The sequence below is a fragment of the Dipodomys ordii genome, unplaced genomic scaffold, assembly GCF_000151885.1.
Source record: "Dipodomys ordii isolate 6190 unplaced genomic scaffold, Dord_2.0 Scaffold111, whole genome shotgun sequence".
Classification (NCBI taxonomy): domain Eukaryota; kingdom Metazoa; phylum Chordata; class Mammalia; order Rodentia; family Heteromyidae; genus Dipodomys; species Dipodomys ordii.
In genome coordinates this window covers 5,217,778-5,241,923 of record NW_012267327.1, presented here as the reverse complement: position 1 = coordinate 5,241,923, position 24,146 = coordinate 5,217,778, and the positions used below count along the sequence as shown (strand labels likewise).

The 24,146-nt window shown below is 35.4% G+C and overlaps 1 protein-coding gene across 1 annotated transcript in view; it reads right to left on the bottom strand.

Moving 5' to 3' along the window:
• The window catches only part of Pvrl3 (poliovirus receptor-related 3), a 60,806-nt gene that overhangs the window by 439 nt on the left and 36,221 nt on the right, over positions 1–24,146 (bottom strand). The window contains exon 8 of the mRNA XM_013028512.1: positions 796–858. Coding sequence (XP_012883966.1) covers positions 796–858 — 63 coding nt within the window. The remainder of the gene's footprint in view (positions 1–795; positions 859–24,146) is intronic.

Genomic DNA, 24,146 nt, shown 5'->3' with positions numbered 1-24,146 from the left:
TTTGTATTTTTCCTTCTCCTCCCCGCCCCTTTTTTTAGCACTTTGGTAAGAATAGGCAAAAATAAAATTAATTAAAGCTCATATACCCGATTCATTATACCACAAAGAATTGGGTAGCAAGGTAAAAAGTTCAACTACTTAGGATATTCCAGTTATCTGTTGTTCTTGACGACTAAAATAAATATTTTAGTAACTCCTAAATGCAAGATTTCAAGGAATGGGTACAATGATCTGGTTCAGGTTTTGAAATTTGGAATTTGTTGTCAGTAAACTGGAGAAAGATACAATTGTGTACTTCAGGAGTACCTGTAGCAAGGCTTAAACCTAGAATGAATATGGGTATGAGGAGAATTAAGTCAAACAAAATGAAAATAAATCTTAAGACCTAGAAATGGGGAACTGGAGAAAGAGGACAGTAAAAGGAACTGGCATTTGATCATATGCCTGACAAAACTGAGAATGAGAAATGCTGCCAAAAATATTCTTGTGTCTTAACCTTTCATTCTGGCTTGACCATGGGTGGGCTACAACTGATACTTTCTCGAACATGAATTTCCTATGATGCTTTATGATGTCTGCCTGGTTATTGGTTTCATAAAACTTGATTATTTCCTATGCAATCTTAAGACTATTTCTAAGAAAAGGCAAGCTCAAGCTCTTTACCAATTCCTAGTAAAAGACTCATATAGGAGAAAGATGAGTAAAATGAACTTTTATAAACCTCCAATGACAATTAACTGAGTATGTGAGTCACCAGCTCTACCTAAGCTGATACAACACGACCATCTTACTTACAGAGGGTTGAAGATTGCCAACTTCTCTCTCTTGGAACTGAGCCTGCAAAGGCAATTGTTCAGTCTAGAGGAAAATATAAAATGTTCTTTTAAGCATCATGCACACAGTAAAATATTAACAGCCAACACTGTGAAGACTTCTTGTCTTTCTTTCTCTCTCCTGACTACAGATTTCACTTAGAAAGACAATATCCAGAATACCTGCTACAGAAGTTGTTAGGCAAGCTTGTTTATTCTTACTTAAGAGTGTAGCACATGAAGTCATTTGCCATTTCCCAATGGAACAGTCTGATGTTTCAAATTGGGTTAGTATAGTTTGGTGAGGCTATGAGACATCAGTCTGTCTTTATCTGTCCTCTTCCTTTTGTTACTCTTACTCCCAAAGGGGTTTCATCACTTCCAGAATTAATTTCACCCTAAAAAATGCTCTTTCTCAGCTAACCACTGTCATCCAAATACATTCTTCAGATGCTTGAGGCCTCAGTTTCAAATAGCACATCTTTTGTGAAGTCCTGAATGACATCCACAGGTAAAGACAGCTTTTATCACAACTCTTAGAACAACTGTTTACTTATCTCCTTTGCTATATTGAGAGTGCTGGTTCAAAAGTTTATAAACATTATCTCACCAAGTCCTTATAAATAATTCTATAAAACTGGTATAACCTAAAGCTCAAAAGTAGTTAAGTAAGTTGTCTCTAGTCACACAGCTGGTAAGTAGCAGATTATGATTCAAACATGGCTTTGTCCAATTCCAAATCCTATAGTCTTGAATCTCCCGCTTCTAGCTCAGTGAATGGAAAACAGATTTCGGTTGAATATACTAAATCATGACTGAATGTCACAGCACGTAGGTGCAGCTATCCCCATTGTCTGTATTCACTGTTTTTGTTCAAATGTCCCTTTGGTCTGGAATATTTTCCCCTTAAACTCTGGTAGTTAGAACAACCATTCATCATTGCCTGACAAGTAATCCTTTTTTTTTTAACCTATAACCTTTCTATATTCCTCATCAAAATTAATCTTATTTATTTTATTTTTTTTGGGGGGGTCAGGTCGTGGGGCCTGAACTCTGGGCCTGGGCGCTGTCCCTCAGCTCTTTAACTCAAGGCTACTCTACCACTTGAGCCACAGCGCCACTTCCGGCTTTTTTTTTCTTTTTGCTTATGTGGTGCTGAGGAATCAAACCCAGGGCCTCAGGCATGCAAAGCAAGTGCTCTACCACTGAGCCACCTTCCCGGCCCCTCAAAATTAATCTTTTAAATCCGCGTTCCTATACTGTTCTTGTTCGTATCTTTATTTCCTATTATGGCACAAATGTGATTTGTCTTTATCGTCTTTAATGCCTAGTATCTATCAACTCCAGTAAATACTGAGCCTGGCTAAAGCCTAAATGTTCTGCCCATCCCATCCCCCCATCTATCTGCTGATACCTAATCTTCATTGCTATGGCACAAGGAGGTGGGGCCTTTGAGAGGTGATTAGGCCAAAAGCTAGGGACTCTGTGAATGGGATTAGTACCCTATGAAGGGTGCAGGTGGATATGATTTTTCCCAGCCATGTGTATTATGGACATGTGGTTAATCAGATATTCTGTTACTGTCATCTTCAATTTCTTCATAATTTTATTATGAATTTGTATTTTGTAAGTGGCCTAATGGGACAAATTAGCATGCTTCATGGATATGTAGCCTAGGCTCGGGGGTATCTTGTCTCTGGATGCTTGGCTTCTATTGGTTCTTGGTCGTTATTCTTCTATCCTGACACCTTCCTCCAGATATGGCTGCTGCCTTCATCCTGGAAGGGGTCAGAGCACTTGTTCAGGGTCAGAAGTGCATGTCCTACCAGTGTTGTGGACATTGTGTACGTTTCTGGGAACTACATCAAAGCAATGGCAAGACTCTTATAAATACAAATTTAGTGACCTAATATAATCATGACATTCTTAATCATAAGCAAGAGTTCTTGCATGTGCACTCTCCATAAGGCCTCACAAATTTTGTAGCCACTTCTGATCCAAGGGAAATAGACTTGGAAAACAAACACTTAAATAAGATCAGCGTTTTCCTTTGCTTTTTTTGTTTTGTCTCTCTTTCATTTTAATGTAAGTAATTAAGAAATGATTATACATCACTTGTAGTTGTATCTAATTTGATCAGAGGTAGGCAGTTAGAAATTTCCATAGAGTGGGTTTGTTTTCGAAACCACCAAATACAAATCTTTTCTTCCTGAAGATGTATCTGGATGCCTTGAGAAAAGATCTCTTAGTTAGAAACACATTTCTTTAAGTATCCCTTTTACAATAATAACAGTTAAACCTATTTGTATTGAATTTTAGAAGACCAACCCAGTAATAGCCATTTTAACTGACTACCACTTTTATTGGCATCCACTGAAAAGGCCTGCCACAGCCTGTTCATATTGTGATCTTTAGTAGTTCTCCTTGTCTAATAAACAGTCTGATTCCAATTCTGACTCTGTTGTAGAAGGTAAAGCAAATGAAGTAATGTCCTAAGCAACCTCGGCTTCTAGGTAGGCACAAATAATATTTACCAAATGGAGGATAACCAAAGATTTCTGGCAGTTACTTCTGTTCTTATTTAATAAGTCCCATAATATAAAAATGAAAATGGAAAAGAAACCCTGACCACAGTTTTGGTGGCAACAATAAAAGGTGTACAGCAATATGGCCTTATCTCTTGCTTCAATTGGTAGCCACATGTGGAAAATGGGGGCATCATCAACTGTTAGAGAGAAGCATATTCTAGAAGCCTTGTGTCTATGGCCTCAAGCGTTTGGAGAAAATGATTGAAAATATGCTGTTGCACATTTATCCCCTACCAGATTCCAAATGTCAAATTTAACGGCTACAAAATAAACACATCTTCCTGATGATTCCAGTAAGAGTTCCATTCTGTCACACCTCTGAAGCACAATAACAACCTCTATGTCCTAGAAGCATCAGAAGTACAATATAACCACTAGTGAATTAACAAAAGGACTCAGAGATGCCACAAAAAACTGCTTTCAATACAGATTTCAACAAGCCACTGCCTTTGTGAGCATTAATGGGATTTCTTTTATATCATGGCTAGAGATAACAAAATTATCCAGAATGGTACATTTGGCAATGAAGGACACATCATTTCTCAATGTGAACAAGAAAAAGTTCTTAGATCCTGTAATTTTCATATTCACTGACTAGGTAAGTTCCTTATCTCCATCCCATATTCTATATCTTCATCAGTCAATCACTACATCTCAGAGGAGCCTCAAAATTTTGCAATGTTGAAACACACTTTTCTTTTTCATTAATAAACTTTTTTAGTACAAGTTGTAAGTGCATATAAAAGTTGAGTGGAAAATATGGTTTTCATGAACCGTTCCTGTCTAGATTCTCAGAGGTACCCCCGAACCCATCAACATTCCATATAACAGTAGTCCACTAGTTATAATGAGGAACAGTTTGCATTGTGACTGGCTCTTTTATGGTTTTAAGTACACAATAACATGATCCACTACTGTAGCATCACTTAGAATAATAGCTTTCCTGCTTTTAAAATGTCCTGTGATGTACTTCTTCATCCCTTCCCATTTATCCAATTCTCAGACATTGCTTTTTTTTTTACTATTATCTTGCCATTTCCACATTGTCATGTAGTTAGAATCATTCATTACAAAACCTTTTCAGACTACTCTGCAAATTCAACTTAAGTCATATAAATTTAAACTTCTTTCATGTCTTTTCATGGCAGATAGCTCATTCCTTTTTAACACTGAATAGTAATTCACAGTCTGGACGTATTGCAATGTTTTTGTCCATTCATCTACTGAAGGACTTCTTACATTAGTTGCTTCCAAGATTTGGCAGTTATGATTAAGGAGGTATATGGCACAAACTTCTATATGAAGGTTTTGGGTGTGGAAAGACTTTTTATTTGAGTAAATTTCATGAGTAAATCCAGTATGATTACTGGATTTTATAGTAAGAATATCCTTAGTAAGGAATCCATCATTTTGTATTCCTACTAGCAATGAATGGGAGTTCTATTATTGCATCCCCATGTGAATATTGAGTGCTTTAAAAAAAACTAATAACTATAGTATATAAAGTGTCTTGCCTAAGACCTTACATGTGTTTGCTGTTTAATATTTATGTACTAGATAAAACCAATATTTTAACTGTTGGATCCACAGTATAGATTATTCTATTATTCTTGTACATATTCATAGAAAGCCTCAGGCTACAATGAATCTAATGCATATTTCAATTTTCTCACTTACATGTACTACGTTGCAATTTCTACTGAACGGCAATCCATAATTCACTTCCCTGATTTACTAAAATCATGCAGCCATTCATTTCTAGCTTTCAAGGTGCTAGTGACACTAGCTTTTCAGATTTTGTTATCTTAGTAAACATTTTACCTTCTCTGACTCAATAAATAAACCATTACCCTTTACCACATGCATTGTACTTTACTCAACTTTTGTGTAAGACAATGTCTTAAAATCCCAGAAGCAGAGTTTTCAGAATTGTTAAGGCTTATTTTTAGTGATGACAAGTAAGATTTCATCTCCTATTGTCATGAGGCCAATGATAACTCTGGACATTCTGTTCAGACACCAGAAAATCTGCAAACTAGACTTCCATTTGGGACTGCTGCCCCAGCTGTCAAATTTGTCTGTTTTTTTAAAAAAGCTTCTTTCACAATGTCATCTCTCACAGTTCTGCATTTCCTCATGGTGAACTACACTTCTCTTTATCCCTAATATATTGTAACTTAATAATCATCCTATCTCCTATGTTGAGCAGTTTTCCCACTGAGAACTTGGGCACCTAGATGACTGTGTTCTCCCTTCTGTTCGTGCCATCATCTTGACCGACATCACTTTTTGGCTTTTCTCTCCACTTTAGCAAATTACTCCAATACCATCTCCGCTCTCCTGCTCTCCCACACTTCTTGTAACCAATTCCTTCTCCTAGGCGTATACACCTGTTTAAGTGTCTCTTATTTTAATAGAGAAATGAAAAATAATGTTCTGAAACTGCAACTTCCTAAATCCTCAAAGGACCTTAATTCACCTTTCAAAGCCTCTGATTCATCAGTGATACTAGAACACTTTGTTGAAAATGAACTATACAACTTGTACGAGAGGGGGAGTGGGAAGGAAAAAACTGGGAGAAAACAAGGGAAGAAGTGACACTGTTCAAAAAGAAATGTACTCATCACCCAACTTAGGTAACTGTAACCCCACTACATATCCACTTTACAGTAAAAATAAAAACACAAACAAAACAAAAAGAAAACCAAAATGATGGGTCTTTGTCCATTTCTATCAATGTAATTAAAAGCCAGAAGGTCCTTTCTAGTCTTGGCTCTACCATTAATTCAATGATGTGAGCAAACTGCATTTACCCTTTATATGTATCAACTTCCTCAAATAAAGAAATGCAGGGTGTTTAAAAAAGATATTGTGAATGCTTACTTCCTATGGAGGATCATGCATCTGCTTTCACTTGTCAAGACTATAAAGGGAGATAGCCTCACACTTAGGGTGTACAACTGGTAGGGTGGGAACTGGTCTGTACTCATGCTGCCTTCTCAACTCAAGAATATGCTAAGCCATATCCCATCACATCACTGACTATCTTTCCATTGTTACTTATAGCTCACCAAACATAACTAAATATTTTACTGCGCACTGCTCTTTTTATGGAAAAAGTATCAATTGTGTGAATATATAATCACTTTTTCATAAAATCTTGTCCAGTCTCTTAGAAAAATGGAACGAATTACTCTATACTGCCTTCTCAACTTGTTAAAGAAACTCAAAATCCTTAATAACATACCATATATTGTAATACTCTCCTTTTTAGCAGATTTTTTTTGTGCTTTTTGCTACCCCCTAAATTATTGATGAACAAAGGAATTGGGTCTCATTTTTTTTCTTTCCTGTTCAGAGTTTTAGTTTAATACTTAGGATTCATGTTGAAATCACTTTCTAATGGAGTCAAGCTTTCAAATGGAGGTTTTAGGTATTACTTGGTCATAGAAAATCTATTTCCTCTGAACTAAGTCTTTGCTCCATGACCAGTATTCTTCTGGTAAGATTTATCATTTCTAAGATGTTGTCTTGTCTTTTGACATTCTCTGTCTTCTCTGGTAATGCTTCTGTGAGACATTACTATTGATCTAATAGTTATTATGTTGACAAGAGGTACAGTTTTACTTCTGCTTCCAGTTATGGGGAAATTCTGGACAACTTTACTGCACAGAACTGGGACCCCAAGATACACAGACACAGACACAGACACACAGACACAGACACACACACACACACGCAGACACATGCACACACACACAGACACACAGACACACACACACACATACACACACATATCCTCGGATAGCCCTAACTTCAGAAAATTCAAGATCATAAGATTTTGATGTGCTCTGAGTCAAAATTCAATCTATAGATAAGTTGCGATGGCTAGAATCTGTGGGATGGGATTAAAAAGGGAGACTCACACAGAAAAAGTTCCAGAAACCTGAATATAAGTTGCCTTGACAAAAATATATACACATACAGAGCAGACAGAAAACAAGTATTGGAGGAGGAATTACCAGGGAGCTCTTATCTCAGCCATGAAGGAAGTTTGATTATACTTGGGTATGATGATGGCTTCCTTTGCTGGTAGAATCCTTAGATAACCCAGGTCAACACATGGAAACAGTCAAGGACTGAACATATTTGTATGTATAGTCACTCTCACTTCTACAAACTCACCAGGATTTGAGTATTAGGGCTCTATTCTAAGCATCTTATCTAATAATAATTATGTCCCCAAAGCTCACCTTTGAACACTGTAGGTGGATAAGTTTGCACATTCTTAGAATTTCATGATGAGGAATGAATTTCAACACAGACAGCTTTGATGGACACTGAACTCATACTCACACACTAGTATGACATTCAGTAGAGATTCAGGGTTCCACCTTAGAACTAAGGCTAACACAGCTAAAAGAGGATAAATTACAAACAGCCTAACAGTTTAAATCAGGTTTCTAGAAGATGAAGCTGATTTTTAAGTTAACTGACAGAAAACTAGTTTATTTCTTATTTAAGGATGATGGAAAAAATTTGAAAGTGATATTGTAATATTCCATAATGTCTAGCATCCAATTATCATTTATTTTCCTGAGGAAAAGAGCAAATGTAAATAACCAGTAGAAATTATGCCAGAGCTGACTTTTGGGAATCAACAAGAAAAAAAGGATGTAATCCCAGCATTTGGGAGGTAGAGAAAGGATTGCAGGTTCAAGACAAGCCTGGGATATATAGTAGTCTCAAAAACATAGCTGTCATAAATTAGTTTAAGGTTACAAAAAAACAGAGAAGCATACTGTAAATGGTAGAGCATCTGCTTAGCAAATGTGAGGCAAAAACATTTAATCACAATCATAACATGGGAATTAACAATGACAGAAAAGAACCAAAAAGAAGGTTGAGATTGTTGCTCAATGATAGAGTACCTACCTAGAATGCATAAGGCCCTCAGTTCATTCCCTAGCACCACACACACACACACACACATACACACACACACACACACACATACACACAACACAGAATATTTAGACCTGAAAATTATAATGTAGAAATTGTAAACTGTCATTTTATATCGTAATAAGAGATTAGACACAGCCAATGAAAAGATCAGTACACATGAAGGAATAAACTATCAATATAAAGAGAGGGGAAATGGCTGGTGACCTGTGGAATAAATATATCAAGAAGTTTACCAATTGTGTAATCAGAACTACAGAAAGGAATTTCATATATTGTTGATAACCACTATTAAGAATAAAAAATATTGCCAGAAATAAAAATAACATAAAGCATGTGCAGAGAAGTGGCTTCTAGTGAGAATGGACAAAGATGGAAGAGAGAGAAGACAGTTTAACTACAGTGTTAAGTGGTCAATGAAAAACAAAAAATTGGCTTATGCTGTAATCCTTGCTACTAAGGAGGCTGAAATTTGAGGATTATGGTTCAAAGTCAGTCCAGGAAGGAAAGTCTATGAGACTTATCTCCAATAAATTATTCAGAAAAAGCTGGAAGTCACTTGAGCTGGTGGCTCAAGTGATAAAGTACTAGAGGCGCAGGGACCGTGCCCAAGACCTCCGTTCAAGAAGCAGGATCAGCCAAAAAAAAAGAAAAAAAATGGTGAAGGGGCGTGGAGACTAGAATTTTTATGTGCCATGGAAAATACCTAAAAAAAATAAAATCTCCAATTTCTTTCTCCAAACTTTTAAAGTTTTCCCTATAGATGTCTTGGTTAATTTTTTTGAGGCTATTGCAAATGGAGTTGCTTTCCTGATTTCAGTCTCTTTCTTCTCATTGTTGGTATACAGAAAAGCTAGACACATTAGGTATATGCAAGTGGTTACAAATGTAAATTCAAAGAGTATAACTCCTTAGAAAAGCAAAGTAAAAAAACCAACAAAATAAGCACCAGGAAATAGGTACTTGCAAGGTAGGGGGGCAAGGGTAGATGAATAAAGCAGAAATTGGAGAAATACAATCAAGAATTCAATGTATATATTATAAAATTAAGAAAAGGAAAGGGGTGGGCTATGAAGGGATGAGTGAGAATTTCAAAGGGGTGATACTGATCAAGATGGATTGTATTTATAAACTGCTTTGTTAAATGGCAATTCCTTTGGGCAATTCCTTAAATTAAAAAATAAAAAAGTCACAGGAAAGACGTCCAGAAAAACAAAAGCTAAGAATTTGTTGTCTGTACATTTACAAAGCTCCTCATGCTGAAGAAAATTTATTCCAAATCTAACTATCAATTTTTACATTTGCAAAGATTCATTATGATTTAGGACAAAAATAATGTGAGTATTGTCAAGTCTATATCACATGGGAAAATAAAATACATAATATGGAATGGAAAGAGAAAATGGAATAAAATATGGCAGTATGCTAATATAAATTACACAGCAATAAAGGTGAGCTTTTTAGAAACTGTATTTTTCCATATTAATACTGTTACTCTTCTACAGGAAATGAAGTGGAATGAGAAGTCATCATACAGTATGAACTATTATGTATGTTCTCAATATTTACTTTATAAGTATGGTCTCTGATACAGAAATTTTTCTGCTAAAGTACCTATTTGCCTATTTGTATTCTAATTACTGAGTTATTAATCTGTAGAGATGCTTTCTATATTAGTGGTGAAATAAAATAAAGAATTGGCTATAATTCACAAAACACAAATTCTTCAAGGCGTATGTATTATATTCCTATCTATTCATTAAAACTGAAGGCCAGATGGGTGTGGTGGGATGCATGTGGAATTCCAGAATCCCAACTACTCTGTAAAGTTAAGCAAGAGGTTTACTTGAGCCAAGGATTTCATGGCTAGCTTGGAGAACATTGCCAGTCCATTTCAAATAAACAAAATCCCCAAATACAATAAAACTGTTAAGCAAACATTGATTTCCCTTTCACTTTTTAATAGGAGAGAAGTCGACCATACTGCAGGAGCAACAACTACAAAGAATGTGTCCTAACTGAGCAAATTGACACCATTAATCAGGTACTTGTTTAATGAGATATGTAACTGTTATGTTCTTTGTGATAATTACACATATGAGCAACCTATTCAGAAAAAATGTCTCTCTTTATTATAGTAGACTCAGCCTTTACAGATTAACACTGCTGGTTTCAAGCATTCAAAGAGTGATCTTAAAGTTTTACGACAGGCAGTAATTTGTAATTTGTTGAGGTGCAAATTGGAATCAAGACCTGGGAGGTTTTTTTTTTTTTTTAAATGTTTGGAGCTAATCATGTAGCTAGTTAATAAGCTTAGGGATCACTCAATAGCCTTTTCCAATTGTGTGTTTTCAGCTCACATGCTTTTCATAAAAGACAGAGGTATTTAGGATTTTTTTTCTTTTTTCTGAAAAGTCTACAAGTATCCTTTCTGAATGCCAAGAGGGTGGCTGTATTATTAATCAGACTTTTTCTTTTAAATCTGACTGCTTCCTAGTTCTATTTCAGTTAATTCTTAGTTTTCTAGTTTCTGTAATCAATCATAATCACAAAATATTGCCACCATACAAATAAAATGTGCAAAGTCTGTCTGAATTTCATTCCCTAAAATTTGAAGTTTATTTGCTTCAGTTTTTCTTTCTTAAAGTCTTACAGTTGGAGATTCATTTATGTTTTTTTCTATCTGTGTATTGCAGGAACCCTAGAGAGAGAAAAAAAAGTTTATCTCATAAAACAAGCATCTAATTTTTCATAATTATTATTGTGATTTGCATGGAGCAATCACAGAGTAGATACACAAAACCACGATCTGTTCTGATTCCTACATTTAGTCAGGAGTTCTCCGAGAAGACCTGGGTACTAGATTGTTGGGAGGCCTATGCTAGTTAAAGTGGTAAGCCTGAGCTGTAGATTATCCTCTGTGAAAAACAGAAAGGAGATAGATTTAAAACAGTCATGAAAAGGAAGTGAACACATAAAAACAAGTTCTAGATCATTTGTTCTCAGAGATCATAAAAACGGCTAGAGGAGAACATTTGGTATTAAAGAGGGAAGAAAAGGGAACACAAAGATTGGCTCCATAAGGCCATCAGTTAAGACAGGCAGCATTAAGAGAACATTTGCAATTTGTAAAGATCCACTGAAGATTCTGCCTCTACTCCTTCCCCTTTTTGTTAGCTAATATTCCTTTCTAAATATTTTTATTATACACTTTCAAAGTAAGGATTCAACTGAAGATGACCCAGAGATTTGGCATGTCAACATGACTGCACTTTTCTGAAACACAACTACAGCCAAGATTCATAAGCAGGCATTGTTCAGGAAGAAATGAACATTTTGACAGAGGCATCATGGCACCATACTGAGAGGAAATACTGGTGATGCTCAGTATTGGCCATCCTCCCCATCTGCTCTGGTTTATCCTCATTTGCTCAAATAGAAGCCCCTATCTGTGTGACTTCCCCTGCTTGGGCTACATCTTCCATAAAAAAGGCTTTTTAAGCCTTTTTTCATCTACCCCAGCTCCAAGCTGAACACATAGCAGTTATTTGCTCTATATGGGCATAAACAGTTTAGAAGGCATTTTCTCTTTCCTGTTAGACTGTTTACTCATATCTTGCAGAGAGGAGATAGTGTCTTACAATGTAATGCCCAGTGCCTAAGTTACAATACTAAAGATTGTAAAGAGGTAGTTAAAGAGGAAATAACCTTTGGGAAAACTTCCAAAGTGATGAGGCAGAATAGAGTAGTAGATATTTTATCCCACAAAGTAGCACTAGATTTTTCTCAAATTTCTCATCCAAAATGAAGGCAGTACTTCTTCTCATTAGTAGCAAATAAATTCATTACTCTTACTGAAGTACACATGGTAGGTTTTAATTTTCAAAGTGAAATTTGATATGTTTTAATCAAATTTCTTATCTTGGTTTCTAATCTTAATTCTTACTTTAACATATGCAAGACAGTATAACTTCTCTTAAATTTCAATATGTATGCAAAGCAATGCTTTCTAATTAAAGCAGATGGATGATAAAAAGTTATGGAAAATTATTTACAAACAAACAAGACAGCCACCACATTCAATTCTAAGATGTTCCCACAATCATAAATCCTACCGATTTCCTGATCATAAATGGATTATGTATATTTGTATTATTTTATGTAACTAATAAATGATATTTTAGCATCAGAATGTTGTGCTATTATCACTCTGGGTAACTTTGCTTTTCATTTTAATATTATACCTGATCCACTCATACTATTAGATCTACAAATGTTCCCAGAGGGAAAACCTTCAATTTTTCAAGGTTTACTTGTTGCTGTATCTTCAAAAAATCCTTAAAAGATGGTAACTGCCTTTTCTGTACTAGGCAGTTTTGCATCTCCATACCCTAAGTGAAGAATATTATACATTATACTATGTTGTTTAAGGAAATGTTCTGTGACGAAATATGCCTTGTGCTATCTCACTGATGGCTGAGAAATAATGGTAAAATCATGCTAAAATAAGAATCAAAATCAATTTATTCTCTGGATATCCTTAGTATTGGCTTTCCCCAAACTCATATTTAATCTAACATCTAAGTTCCTTCTTATAGTCAAGTATTCTAGATCTATACTTATATATTAGATGTTTGTTTTATGAAATAAATAATTTCAGAGTAATTATGTTTTTTCAGAAATTTCATTTTAGTGTCCTTTTGAAATAACCTCAGGCAATTCCAATTCAAACTGTCAACTCTTAACTTCTAACACTGAAAAAAGATAAATCTGTTAAGAATGTCTAGGCGGCTAATTATGCCACTTTTGTGGATTTTGTTGGTACTGGGGTTTGAACTCAGGGCCTTGAGCTTGGTAAGCAAGTGTTTTAACATTTGAGCCACAATTCCAGCACATTTTGCGTTAGTTAGACCTGCAGATAGGGTTTCATGTTTTGGCCTACGGTTAGCCTGCAGTGTAATCATCCTATGTATGCCTCTTGAGTATTTGGAATTACAGATGCACACTACCATGTCCAATTATTGGGTGAGATGTGGTCCTGGTAACTTTTTGCCCACCCTGGCTTCAAACTGTGATCCTCCCAACCACTGTCTCCTGAGTAGCTAGGATTGTAGGTGTAAGCCATTGGCATCTGGCTCTATACCATTCTTTAAATAATAAAAAAAAAAATTAAAAAGAAACTAGAGGGGTTTTGGAAGGGGGCTCAGTGGTAGAGTGCTTGCCTTGCATGCATGAGGCCCTGGGTTCGATTCCTCAGCACCACATAAGCAGAAAAAAAGCCAGAAGTGGCGCTATGGCTCAAGTGGTAGAGTGCTAGCCTTGGGCTGAAGAGCTGAGGGACAGTGCCCAAGCCCAGAGTTCAGGCCCCACGACAGGCAAAAAAAAAAAAAAAAAGCTAGAAACAATCTCCTAAAACCTTGAAAACTTAAGGACCTGAAACAACTGTCAATATGCTAAATACAGTTATTTTAGACACAATGTTAATAGCAAGAGTTGTCATGTTTAGGGTATTTGGCTTGAGAACTGATGGAAACTTTGGTTCTGCTACCTCTGACAATTGAGCTATAGAGAGGTGGATACACTGGAAATTAGTTACTAGTCTTCTACAACAACCACATCATTAATAATACTCTACTGATTATGTGTAAAGGAACTTATGTTCTCTGCTCTCCAAAAATTAACAATCTTCTTTCATGTGGATATCTTTCAAACAGATAGTATAGAAACAAAAGAGATGTATGTGTTATGCTTTTACTTTTTCTTACCTACCATTTTGCTGTAGCACCTGCTAGCCTGGTAACATCAAATGACCAAATCATAAGTGTACAAAAATGTCTCATTTAAAATTATTAGGAACACATTTGTTTTGAAATGCAGGCTTTAAATTTTAACTAAGACATTATGATTATACCTTATTGCATATAATGAGTAGATAAATGTATGCAACATATAATGATCAAATCATGGCAATTATATTTGTGTTAAGAACAGTCACATTGCTCTCATTATTTATCTTACCAAATCAACTGCATCATTATTTATTGAGAAATATGAATATTCATATTAAGTGAGGTAATGATGACCATACACTGTAAAAATCAGTAATTCACACAGGATTTTGCTATAAAATTTCAAAATACTTAGAATCTATCAAAAAATAAGATAACAGACTAGGTCAATTATATAGAACATAGTTATGACAGGTATCCAGAGGCCAAACTAAAGAAGTTAATGATGTGAAAATTCAGATCTTATTGATAGGAAAGGAGGATTCACTTGGTTAATCTGGGAGCATGAGAAGTTAGATCATTAAGGGCCAGACGGAGAGCCTCAAGTCTGGAGTTACTCAGATAGCAGTGAGTAGGACCTGGGAACCATTAGCCTGCAAATGATGATGATGCAGGAGGGGATGGTGGCTGGGATTTTATTACCAGTAGTAGGAAGCAGAGAAAACACACTAATGGACTTAATTTAAGTATGTAGAAGCTACAGACATGTATAATTCAGGCGGTATACTTTATTAAATAAAGTTTGGGAAAAAAGGCCATTTTTGCCTGTGAAAGGAATATCAGTATTGGTACAGAAGAGAATAAGAGTTTGAATCTAGGAGCCAGAATGATTAAATTCTATTCAGGGAAACACACACACATCTCACACACACATCTCTCACACACACACACACACACACACTGGGAGAGGAAAGAAATGTGCATGTGCTAGCTCTTTCTGACAAGGTCTTATAGAAGAGGACAAAGATATGTTAAATTCTCAGGTTGGGAGAACAGGCCATGTTACAAACATCCTTTCCTCTCAGAAAGAAGTAGAAGGTATAAAAGATACATCTATAGAAATGAAGTTTTGACCTGTACGAAGAAGCCCTCGTGTTTCCCCTATCTCTGTAATATTTTCAGGATATCCGATCATACATTGAGGTCTCTGATCCATTTAGAATTGATTTCTGGTACAGGGTGATATATAAGGATCTAACTTCAGTTTCTATACACGTATAGCCAATTCTGCCAGCACCATTTGTTGAAGAGGCTGTCTTTCTTCCATCTAATGTTTTTAACTCCCTTATCAAAGATTAGGTGGCCATAGGTCTGTGGGTTCATTTCCAGATCTTCAATTCTATTCCACTGGTCTTCAGGCCTGTTCATTAGTATATGCCTAGGATAGTTCTAGCAGAGGATTACAAAAGCTCAATAGCTATGTACATACAACCATATAAAATGATGCTAATTGAAATGAACTCCAAGATATGGAAACAACAGGGTTTTTTTTATTGTTTCTTGTTTTGTGTGTGTGTACTGTTTGCAATTCTTTTTTCTTTTTCCTTTGGTTTATTCTCGGTGGTCACTGCTTTTTTATTTTAGAACCCTTAGTCTTGTATATAAGCTTTCTGATTTGGGTCAGGGAAAGAGAATCACAGAAACAGTGGGACAAATGCAACAGTGATACTCACTAGACATGAAATGAACTTTACAACTTGGAGAGGAGGGGGCTTTGCAGGGGAAGTGGGAGAAAATAAGGGATAGGTTAACATTGTTCAAAAAGAAATGTACGAGGGTGGGAAGGTGGCTCAGTGGTAGAGTGCTTGCCTTGCATGCATGAGGGCCTGGGTTCGATTCCTCAGCACCACATAAGCAAAAAGAAAAAAGCTGGAAGTGGTGCTGTGGCTCAAGTGGTAGAGCGCTAGCCTTGAGCTGAAGAGCTGAGGGAGAGTGCCCAGGTCCAGAGTTCAGGCCCCATGACCAGACACCCTCCCCCCCCAAAAAAATATACTCATTGACTTACTAACTGCAATCCCTCTGTACATCATCTTTATAAAAATAAAAAAAAAGACTGTATGGGTCCCCACAGAAGCTCTTGATTGAGAAAGATCATGCATGATTACAGGTGAAAGATCCAAAAGAGGTGAGAGCTGCTCACAGGCTGAAAATGACAACATATAGGATGAGAAAATCTAAACGTTATCATATGGAGAAGAGCTCTGCCTGTGTGCAGATGAGGAGAGGCTGCAGATGCAGAAGGACACCTTCCTTGTTTATGGAGAAGCATCTCATGTTGAAGAGGAACATACATGTGGAAGAGGTGGGTTGGTTTCCTTGCAGTCTCAGAATGAGTGGCATATCAAAGAAAATGAGCACCATCTGTGTATTAAAGGGCACAAATGTTTGCCTTTTGCCTGTTTTCTCAAAGAATGTGATATTTTAATGTAAGCTGCTTGGAGGAGAAGCAGCCAGGCGCTGCCAAAGTCAGTGGCTTCAAAATCTACAAAAATCATCTACTTCTTTTCCTCCAAAGCAATATGGTGTGCTTTGCTGTAACCTCATTTGCAGGGATTTGTGAACCTTAACAGTACTGTAAAGGATGAAACAAAGGCTCTCCGAGAGACTAGTGTAAGATTTTTCAAGTAAGTCTAGGTAACCTAACCACGTTCACAGAAAAGTGAGACAGACAACAAATGTGCAGGACAAATGGCAGAAAAGAATACATGCCTGATAACAATTGGTGGGTGAAGAATTCTGTAACAAATATGGTATCAATAAGAATGAAGAGTAGGTAATCGAAATTTCTTTTCTGTAAAGTAAAATCCAGTCTAACCTGAGACTTAATTGTGTAGAAATGAATGGAAAAATTATGTTTATTTCCATCATTGTTCATGCAAAACTTCCATGTTATGACATTTCCTGCATACTTAAGTTAGTAACATTTTGGCTACTGCATCAAAGTTACAAGGACCCTGGGCAGTACCTGGCTTGTGGGACCACCTGTGAGCACAAGAAAGAGCATGTGGATGGGGAAAAGTCTTGAAGTATGGTAAGTATCAGAGGAAAACAGGAGGTATAATGAAAGCCTTAATATCTTTATTTAAAACTATCATTTTAGTTGAATATATATTCAGTTCAAATCAAGAAGAGACAATAAAGACTGTTATGATGTCAGCAAAATGAATAAATGTTTCCTGATTTCATGAAATGTTCCAAAAGAAAAGTCTCAAGCACTGGGCAACAAATGTGTAGCAAAGGCAAAGTGGATGACAATGTAATTGTTCTCAGAAAACATGTGCTTACATTTTAATGCTTTTTTTTCTTAAAACTTACTAGAGGACATACATATATATGTATAATCATATACCTACATATATATGCATGTATATACATATATATTTAATGTGTTTATGTATATGAGTATGAACTGTTTTTATTGGAATAGATTGTTTTTCTTTTGAGGTTCTACTATATGAGCAGTAGGACCATGATTCCCTATATAAATAGCTTTCAGATACTAACATACATAGGCAGGTGGAGTGCTGTCCGATGGAGGTGCAATGATAACCTATGTGTTGGGGAAAATGGTGTTAAATTGAGCATCTGTATGTATAAGTACAGAGGGGATGGGAATCGAAGCTGATAAATCCTAAGATGGCATTCAACAATTAATAAATTAGAAGGAACATGATTGTTCATTCTTTTTCATCTGAGGAATTCTAAAATTTTAGTGCATGTAGGCCCTTAGGAATTACCCAGAAACTGATGCCTTTTGGAATAAAGTTCCCAAGTTCCAGAGACGTGGAAGCATTACTTGTAGAAGAGCTGAAGCACAAATCCAATCCCATGTTCCCTGACACACAGGCCAGTAATATGTCCTCTATTTAAAATATAGTGTGAGCTCTTGGATTGGGATTACTTGGTTGGTTTTTAATCCTACCTGGCATAGTTGGTAAAGTAACTTCATTCTCTGAGTTTCAGTTTGCTCATCTGAAAATAAGGATAATAACACCCTGTGCCTCACGAGATGGTTATGAAGATTATGAGTTAATGCATATAAAGCACTTATAACAATGCCTTACATTTAAAAATGCTGAATAAATGTAAACTATAATTAGGATTAACATATGTTCTCTCAGTTGAAAGGCAGTAAAGAATAGAAGAACCCAAACTTAGAAACTGTCTGAGACAACCTTGAGAAAAATTAACCCTTGACTAAGATTCCACCTTGACCAAACTTTGGTCAGATTTCTGAAGTCCATCTGTGTCCTGTCTTGTGATATCCAGTTTATCAGTACCTGCTTAACTAAGAAAGTTTAGTAAAATCCACAACCCTCAATGTCTGATCACACATAACAATGAATAAAGAGAGGGAGGTACACTGCATATTGTGTGAAACTGGGAAAACTGAGAAAAGGGGTAGGGTTCGGAGGAATGGGGGAGAATGATGAAACTAGTAATATTGATCAAGAGCCATTGTACTTACAAACTGATAAATTGAATGATAGCACCTTTTAAAAAGCAGTTGTTTTTAATTTTAGTGAAGTATAAATTGCCATTTTTAATGTTTTTAAATTCTAGTACAATCAATTTGTTTAGTATGTATGTGTGTGTACCCACAGTATTACAGTTTTACATGCAGTCATATCTCAATGAGAAACAGGCTGCCTTTGCTTGAATATAGCCTGCAATTCTCAGCTTCTTCAAGAAAGTAAAGCTACTAATTTATATTGTTTTTTCTAAAGGAACACTTGTGGTTTCTATAGGAACACGTACATCAAACATAAAGCATTTAATTTTTAAAAATTGTTTCAAACTCCATTTACATGTTATTTATTGTAATAAACAAGAGTGATGGCCTACCACACACCTGAAATCGAGGTTACCTGCAGTAAATTGCTAATAAATTTAGAATAGAAATCACTAAGTGCTAAGCACTTAGAAACCTTTAACTATAGTGATTTTCTCAAACTTATAAAGAGGAGGTATCATCTCTCTTCTAATATTGATTGTGGATAAAGCTACCATAAATGTATCATCCAAAGTGCATCTTAAGTCTAGGTATCTATGTGCAGAATCACAGTCACAAATTGTAAACCAACTATAAAAAGGCATAAAATAGAATATAACTTTTATTTTTAAGGAGAAAAATCTTTATGTGCATGTGCGTGCAAACGTGCGTGCATGCGTGTGTGTGTGTGTGTGTGTGTGTGTGTGTTTTAGGGTTTGAACTCAAGGCCTCTGCACTGTCTCAGCTATTTTGCTCAAGCATGGCACTCTACCACGTGAGCCGCAACTTCACTTCCAGCTGTCTTTTTTTTTTTATTATTGTGAAAATACTGTACAGAGAGGTTACAATTACATGGGCAAGATAGTGAGTACATATCTTATCAAGCATTGTAGCCTCCTCCTTTGTTTACCCTTCCCATCCTCCCCCCCCCACCCAATGAAAGTTCGTTTTTGACATGACAACTTATAATTCTCATTGTTGCAACAGGTCCACCTGTATCCTTATTTAAATGACTTGTTTTTCCCCATCTCCTCCACAAATTATACCGACATCAAATACAATGAAAGCATGGGTTATACTGTGGGGTTATACAAAGCAACAAAGAAATAATCTTATAATTACATTAGAAACAAATGCATGAAAGAAAAAAATGTTTAAATACATATCTTAGGGTTCATTTTCCTAACATCACCTTATCTGACCTTTTACATGCTGTCTTTGAGTTACAATCCTCAGATCTTAGCCTCCTGAGTAGCTAGGATTTTAAGGTTTGGGTCATCAGTGCTCCACAGGAGAAAATATAAATGGGGGGGTAAAAAAAACTCTTTAAGCTTTTATTTACATTAGAGCTACTTTCTAGGAAAATCTGACAATATCTGGAATTAGTAAACTCTTGAAATTAAACTTAATTAAAACATACATAGAACAGTGTAGTTATCAACTCATTAGCTATCTATCATTGTTTGGATCTAAAATGCTCCCCAAGCCTCATGTGTTAAAGGATTAGTCCCCAATATGGTGTTATTGGAAGTTGGTATAGCCCGTAAGAGGTGGGGCCTGGTAGAAGGAAGTGAGACAATGAACGTTTGCCCTAAAAGGTATTACAGGACCTTGTTGCCCATTATACTCCCTCATTTCTTTGCTTCCTGGCCAGGAGGTGAATGGTGTTGCACTGTTATACTCATTATGAGCTCAAATCATGGGCCAACAAATCATGGACCACAACCTCTGAAACTGTGAGCTAAAATTAACCTTTGACTTTGTAACTTAATAATCTCAGGTACTTTTGCTTAAGTGATTGAAAGCTGATTAGCACACAAACTGATTATACAGTTAATGGATGAAATTAGAATCATATAATGGTATCTAAGAAGAACTTATCTGTAAAGAAAAATTACATTCCCCCCCAATTCAATGGAATAATGAATTATCAGGATTTTGCTCAGTGGAAAAGAAGGTATAACCAACTATATAGTTATTAGAAATGCTAAATGAACTCAAGCTGGATCTCTTGAAAAATTACATAAGTAGATATAAAAATATTTCATATAAACTCTACAACTTTTGTTTGGTTGTCACAGAAATCATCATAAAGGATGATCTTGAATATGAATGTGTTACATATGTGTTTTCTAGTAATCAACACACAACAGTAAGGAAAATGAGTTGTGACACAATGGTAAATCTGAAAATTATTTGAACACACCAAAAAGATTTGGATGATAGAAAAAAGAAAGTTTACTGAAAGAGAACTTTGGCAGAGAAAAAGACTACATGGCATAGACGTGTCATAGGGAAGACAGTTTAGCCTGTCTCCACCATCTGTCTGTCTGTCATCTGTCTTCTTCCGTAAAGATCTAGGCCTTACGTTAATACTGAAAATTGGGTGGCTTTCTGATTGGTAGCTCCCTGTTTCCCTTGTGAGGGCCAAATAATTTTTAAAATATTTGTATGGAATCATCAATAATTTAAAATAAACAGTCACCCCAGAGATTTTTTTTTCCTCCTTATCTAGTAGGTCTATTAACTTCTCATTAGTAAAATACTGCTCAGGTCTGACTTGAAAAATTAACTTTAACTCACATGGGGATTATTTTTTTGTTTAGAATGAAATTAAAAAATACTAAATCACTAATTGGCTAATTGCTTTCCTTGAACATATTCCTAATTAAGAAACTATCAATAACTATCAATAAAGGGAGATTTGTGTATGTTAAACTTAGTGGAGAAACACCTTGGTTTAAGAATATAACAAAGAAAATAACAAATGCTACCGCCAAACCAAAGTATTTTACCACTGTAAAATACTTGAAGAAAGACTGGTAACTGTGACTCCCTATGCTATATATATGAAGTATGCTAACTTAGTAATCTTGAAAATTCTGCTGACAGGCTGCCATGGCAGACCAGGTAAAAGAAAACAGAATTTAGAGGCTGTAGGTCAAAGTGACTAAGGTCAACTCACTGAAAGATAATTTGCAGGGCACCTGGAGTCACTATCTCTCAGGTACTAATGGACAATTATAATGCAAATTTGTTTTTAACATGTGGCTTTGTCAAAAATTATGTTTTATCATACAGGTCTTTAAAAAATCTAGTAACTTTAAAAACAAATTCCTTCAACTATGTTTTTAGATGTTATGTTTTTAAGCATTAAGGGTATATTATGCAAAAACATTAAAGATATTTGGAATTTTAGAGCATTTTCTGATTTAGGGGTTAGGGATAAACAAAGCAGTAACATCTTCAAAAATACAAGATTCTAAAAATCCTAAAATAGTTCTCAAATCTGAAGCACCTTTGGTCTCAAGCATTTCAGATAAGATATATTTAATCTATGTTTACGGTTTTCTTTAAACAATTTATGTGATCTTTATTATATTTCTAATTGTTGGTATGCTGAGGTTCAGCAATTTGTTTAGACTAAAATAAGACTAAGTGGCCAAATTTAAAGTAAATAAGACTATGTTCATGAAATTTAAGTAACAAATTCATTTCTGAAAACTATTTTGTTTTTACCATTTAAAATTTTTCAGTTGTGTCCAGATGTCTCTGACCATATAACTGTTCCTAATTTTTAAAATACTACAAGTGCTCTAAAGTTAGATTCTATTAAGTCCACTGAAATTTCAGAGGATATATCATTGGACTTATCTGACTGAATTCAAGTTCAATTATTTTTTCTAATTTTTTAAAAATTATTTTTAAGTAACTTATATAGGAGTTGCCATTCAGCAAAGCCGTTTATGAACACATCCTTCCCCCACGCTTCCCTTGCTTTTCTTAATTTTGTAGTATACACACTGAATTCTTGTCTACATTTTCCTCTTCTTATCTTCTTCATTAATCTATCCTTTTCTCCTTGGCTCCACTCCACCCCTTTGATTACCCTCTTCCTAGTGTTTTATTTTGCTTAGCTTCAATTTTGCTTTGCTAAGGAATTATACTATTTGAAATTTCCCCTGAATCTACTGTATTTCAATTAATACATTTGTATATACTTGCACACCACCTGACATATTTACTTATGAGTTTGTAAGCTACATTTAGCTTCCACATATAAGGAGTCCTTTTTATCTCTGGGACTAGCTTCACTCAATATACCATTGAGATTCTAGTTAAAATGCCCATTATCAAGAAAATAAACAGTAACAGATACTAGGGAGGATGCCATCCTAATACACTATTGATTGGAATGAAAACTAGTACAACAGCTCTGAAAAGCAATATGGAGGTTGTTCAAAACAAATCAAACAAAAAACTACCCTATGATTCAGCAACTCCACTCCTGGACATTTATCCAAAAGAAATCACAAACTGATACGGTAAAGTTACCAGCATAACAATGTTCATTGCAGCATTATTCACTATAGCCAAAGTATGAAATCAGCTCAAAAGCCCCATAATAGACAAAAGGATCCAGAACTTTAGTCAATTGTTTTTGTATTTCTACTTATTCTGAGTCAATAAAGAGTCATTTATATTTTAATTAAGATTCACCACTCCCTGATGACAGTGTGAACTTAAAACAAGTCTAAAACAAACAAATATACAAATATTCTGACTGTATTTCAAGAAAAATGTCTAAATTTAATTCTTTAAAAATTAAGGCAAAGTTCGTTTTCGACATAACGACTTGTACATCGCATTGTTGCAATGGGTCCACCTGTATCCCTATTTAAACAATTTGTTTTTCCCCTTCCCCTCCAGATTAGACCTGGTTCATATATATATAATAAGTCTTTTTACTGTATTTTCACAATTTACAATAGGTCAAAATAACTAAGTTTCAATCTTTTTTCCCTTTGGTTAGATTTGAATTCAGGACCTTGTGCTCTGCCACTCTAAGCCACATTTTAGCCCTTTTTTGCCTTTTTTCACGGATCTTACATATTTTCTGGGAGTGAGCCTCACACAACGATTCTCCAGATCTTTGCCTCCTGAGTAGTATGATTATAGACTTGAGCCACTGTGAGTGCCTCTCATTCTTACTTAGTAATTATACTGTTGCATACTGTGTGATACTACTAAAAAAAAAAGAGCATGAATCAAATGTTTTTACTTCATGTTTCAGATTTATGTCTGATTTTAAAGGTTTTATTAAGCTTGTACTTGTACTAACTTTAGTGTTTGACAATGACTTCAACATAAGCTACAAAATAACATTATAGAAGCTAAGTCTTTCAAAATTGTATTTTAGTGAAGACAGGAAATTAATTATGAATTATGATAATAAATGAAAACATATTTAAACTATGTTTGAATTCATTAAATTTCCTAATCAGTAATATAGCTTATAATGAAAATGATATATTCCAAACTATACTAACCATACTGTTTTAATTAAATAAAAGACCAACTAACAAAATGAATTTGCCACACCTTCCTCCAAGAGTGAAAGCACTGTATAAGAACGACAAGAAAGTGGGTAGGAGGGGCTGGGAAGGTGGCTCAGCGGTAGAGCGCTTGCTTTGAATGCTTGAGGCCCTGAGTTCAATTT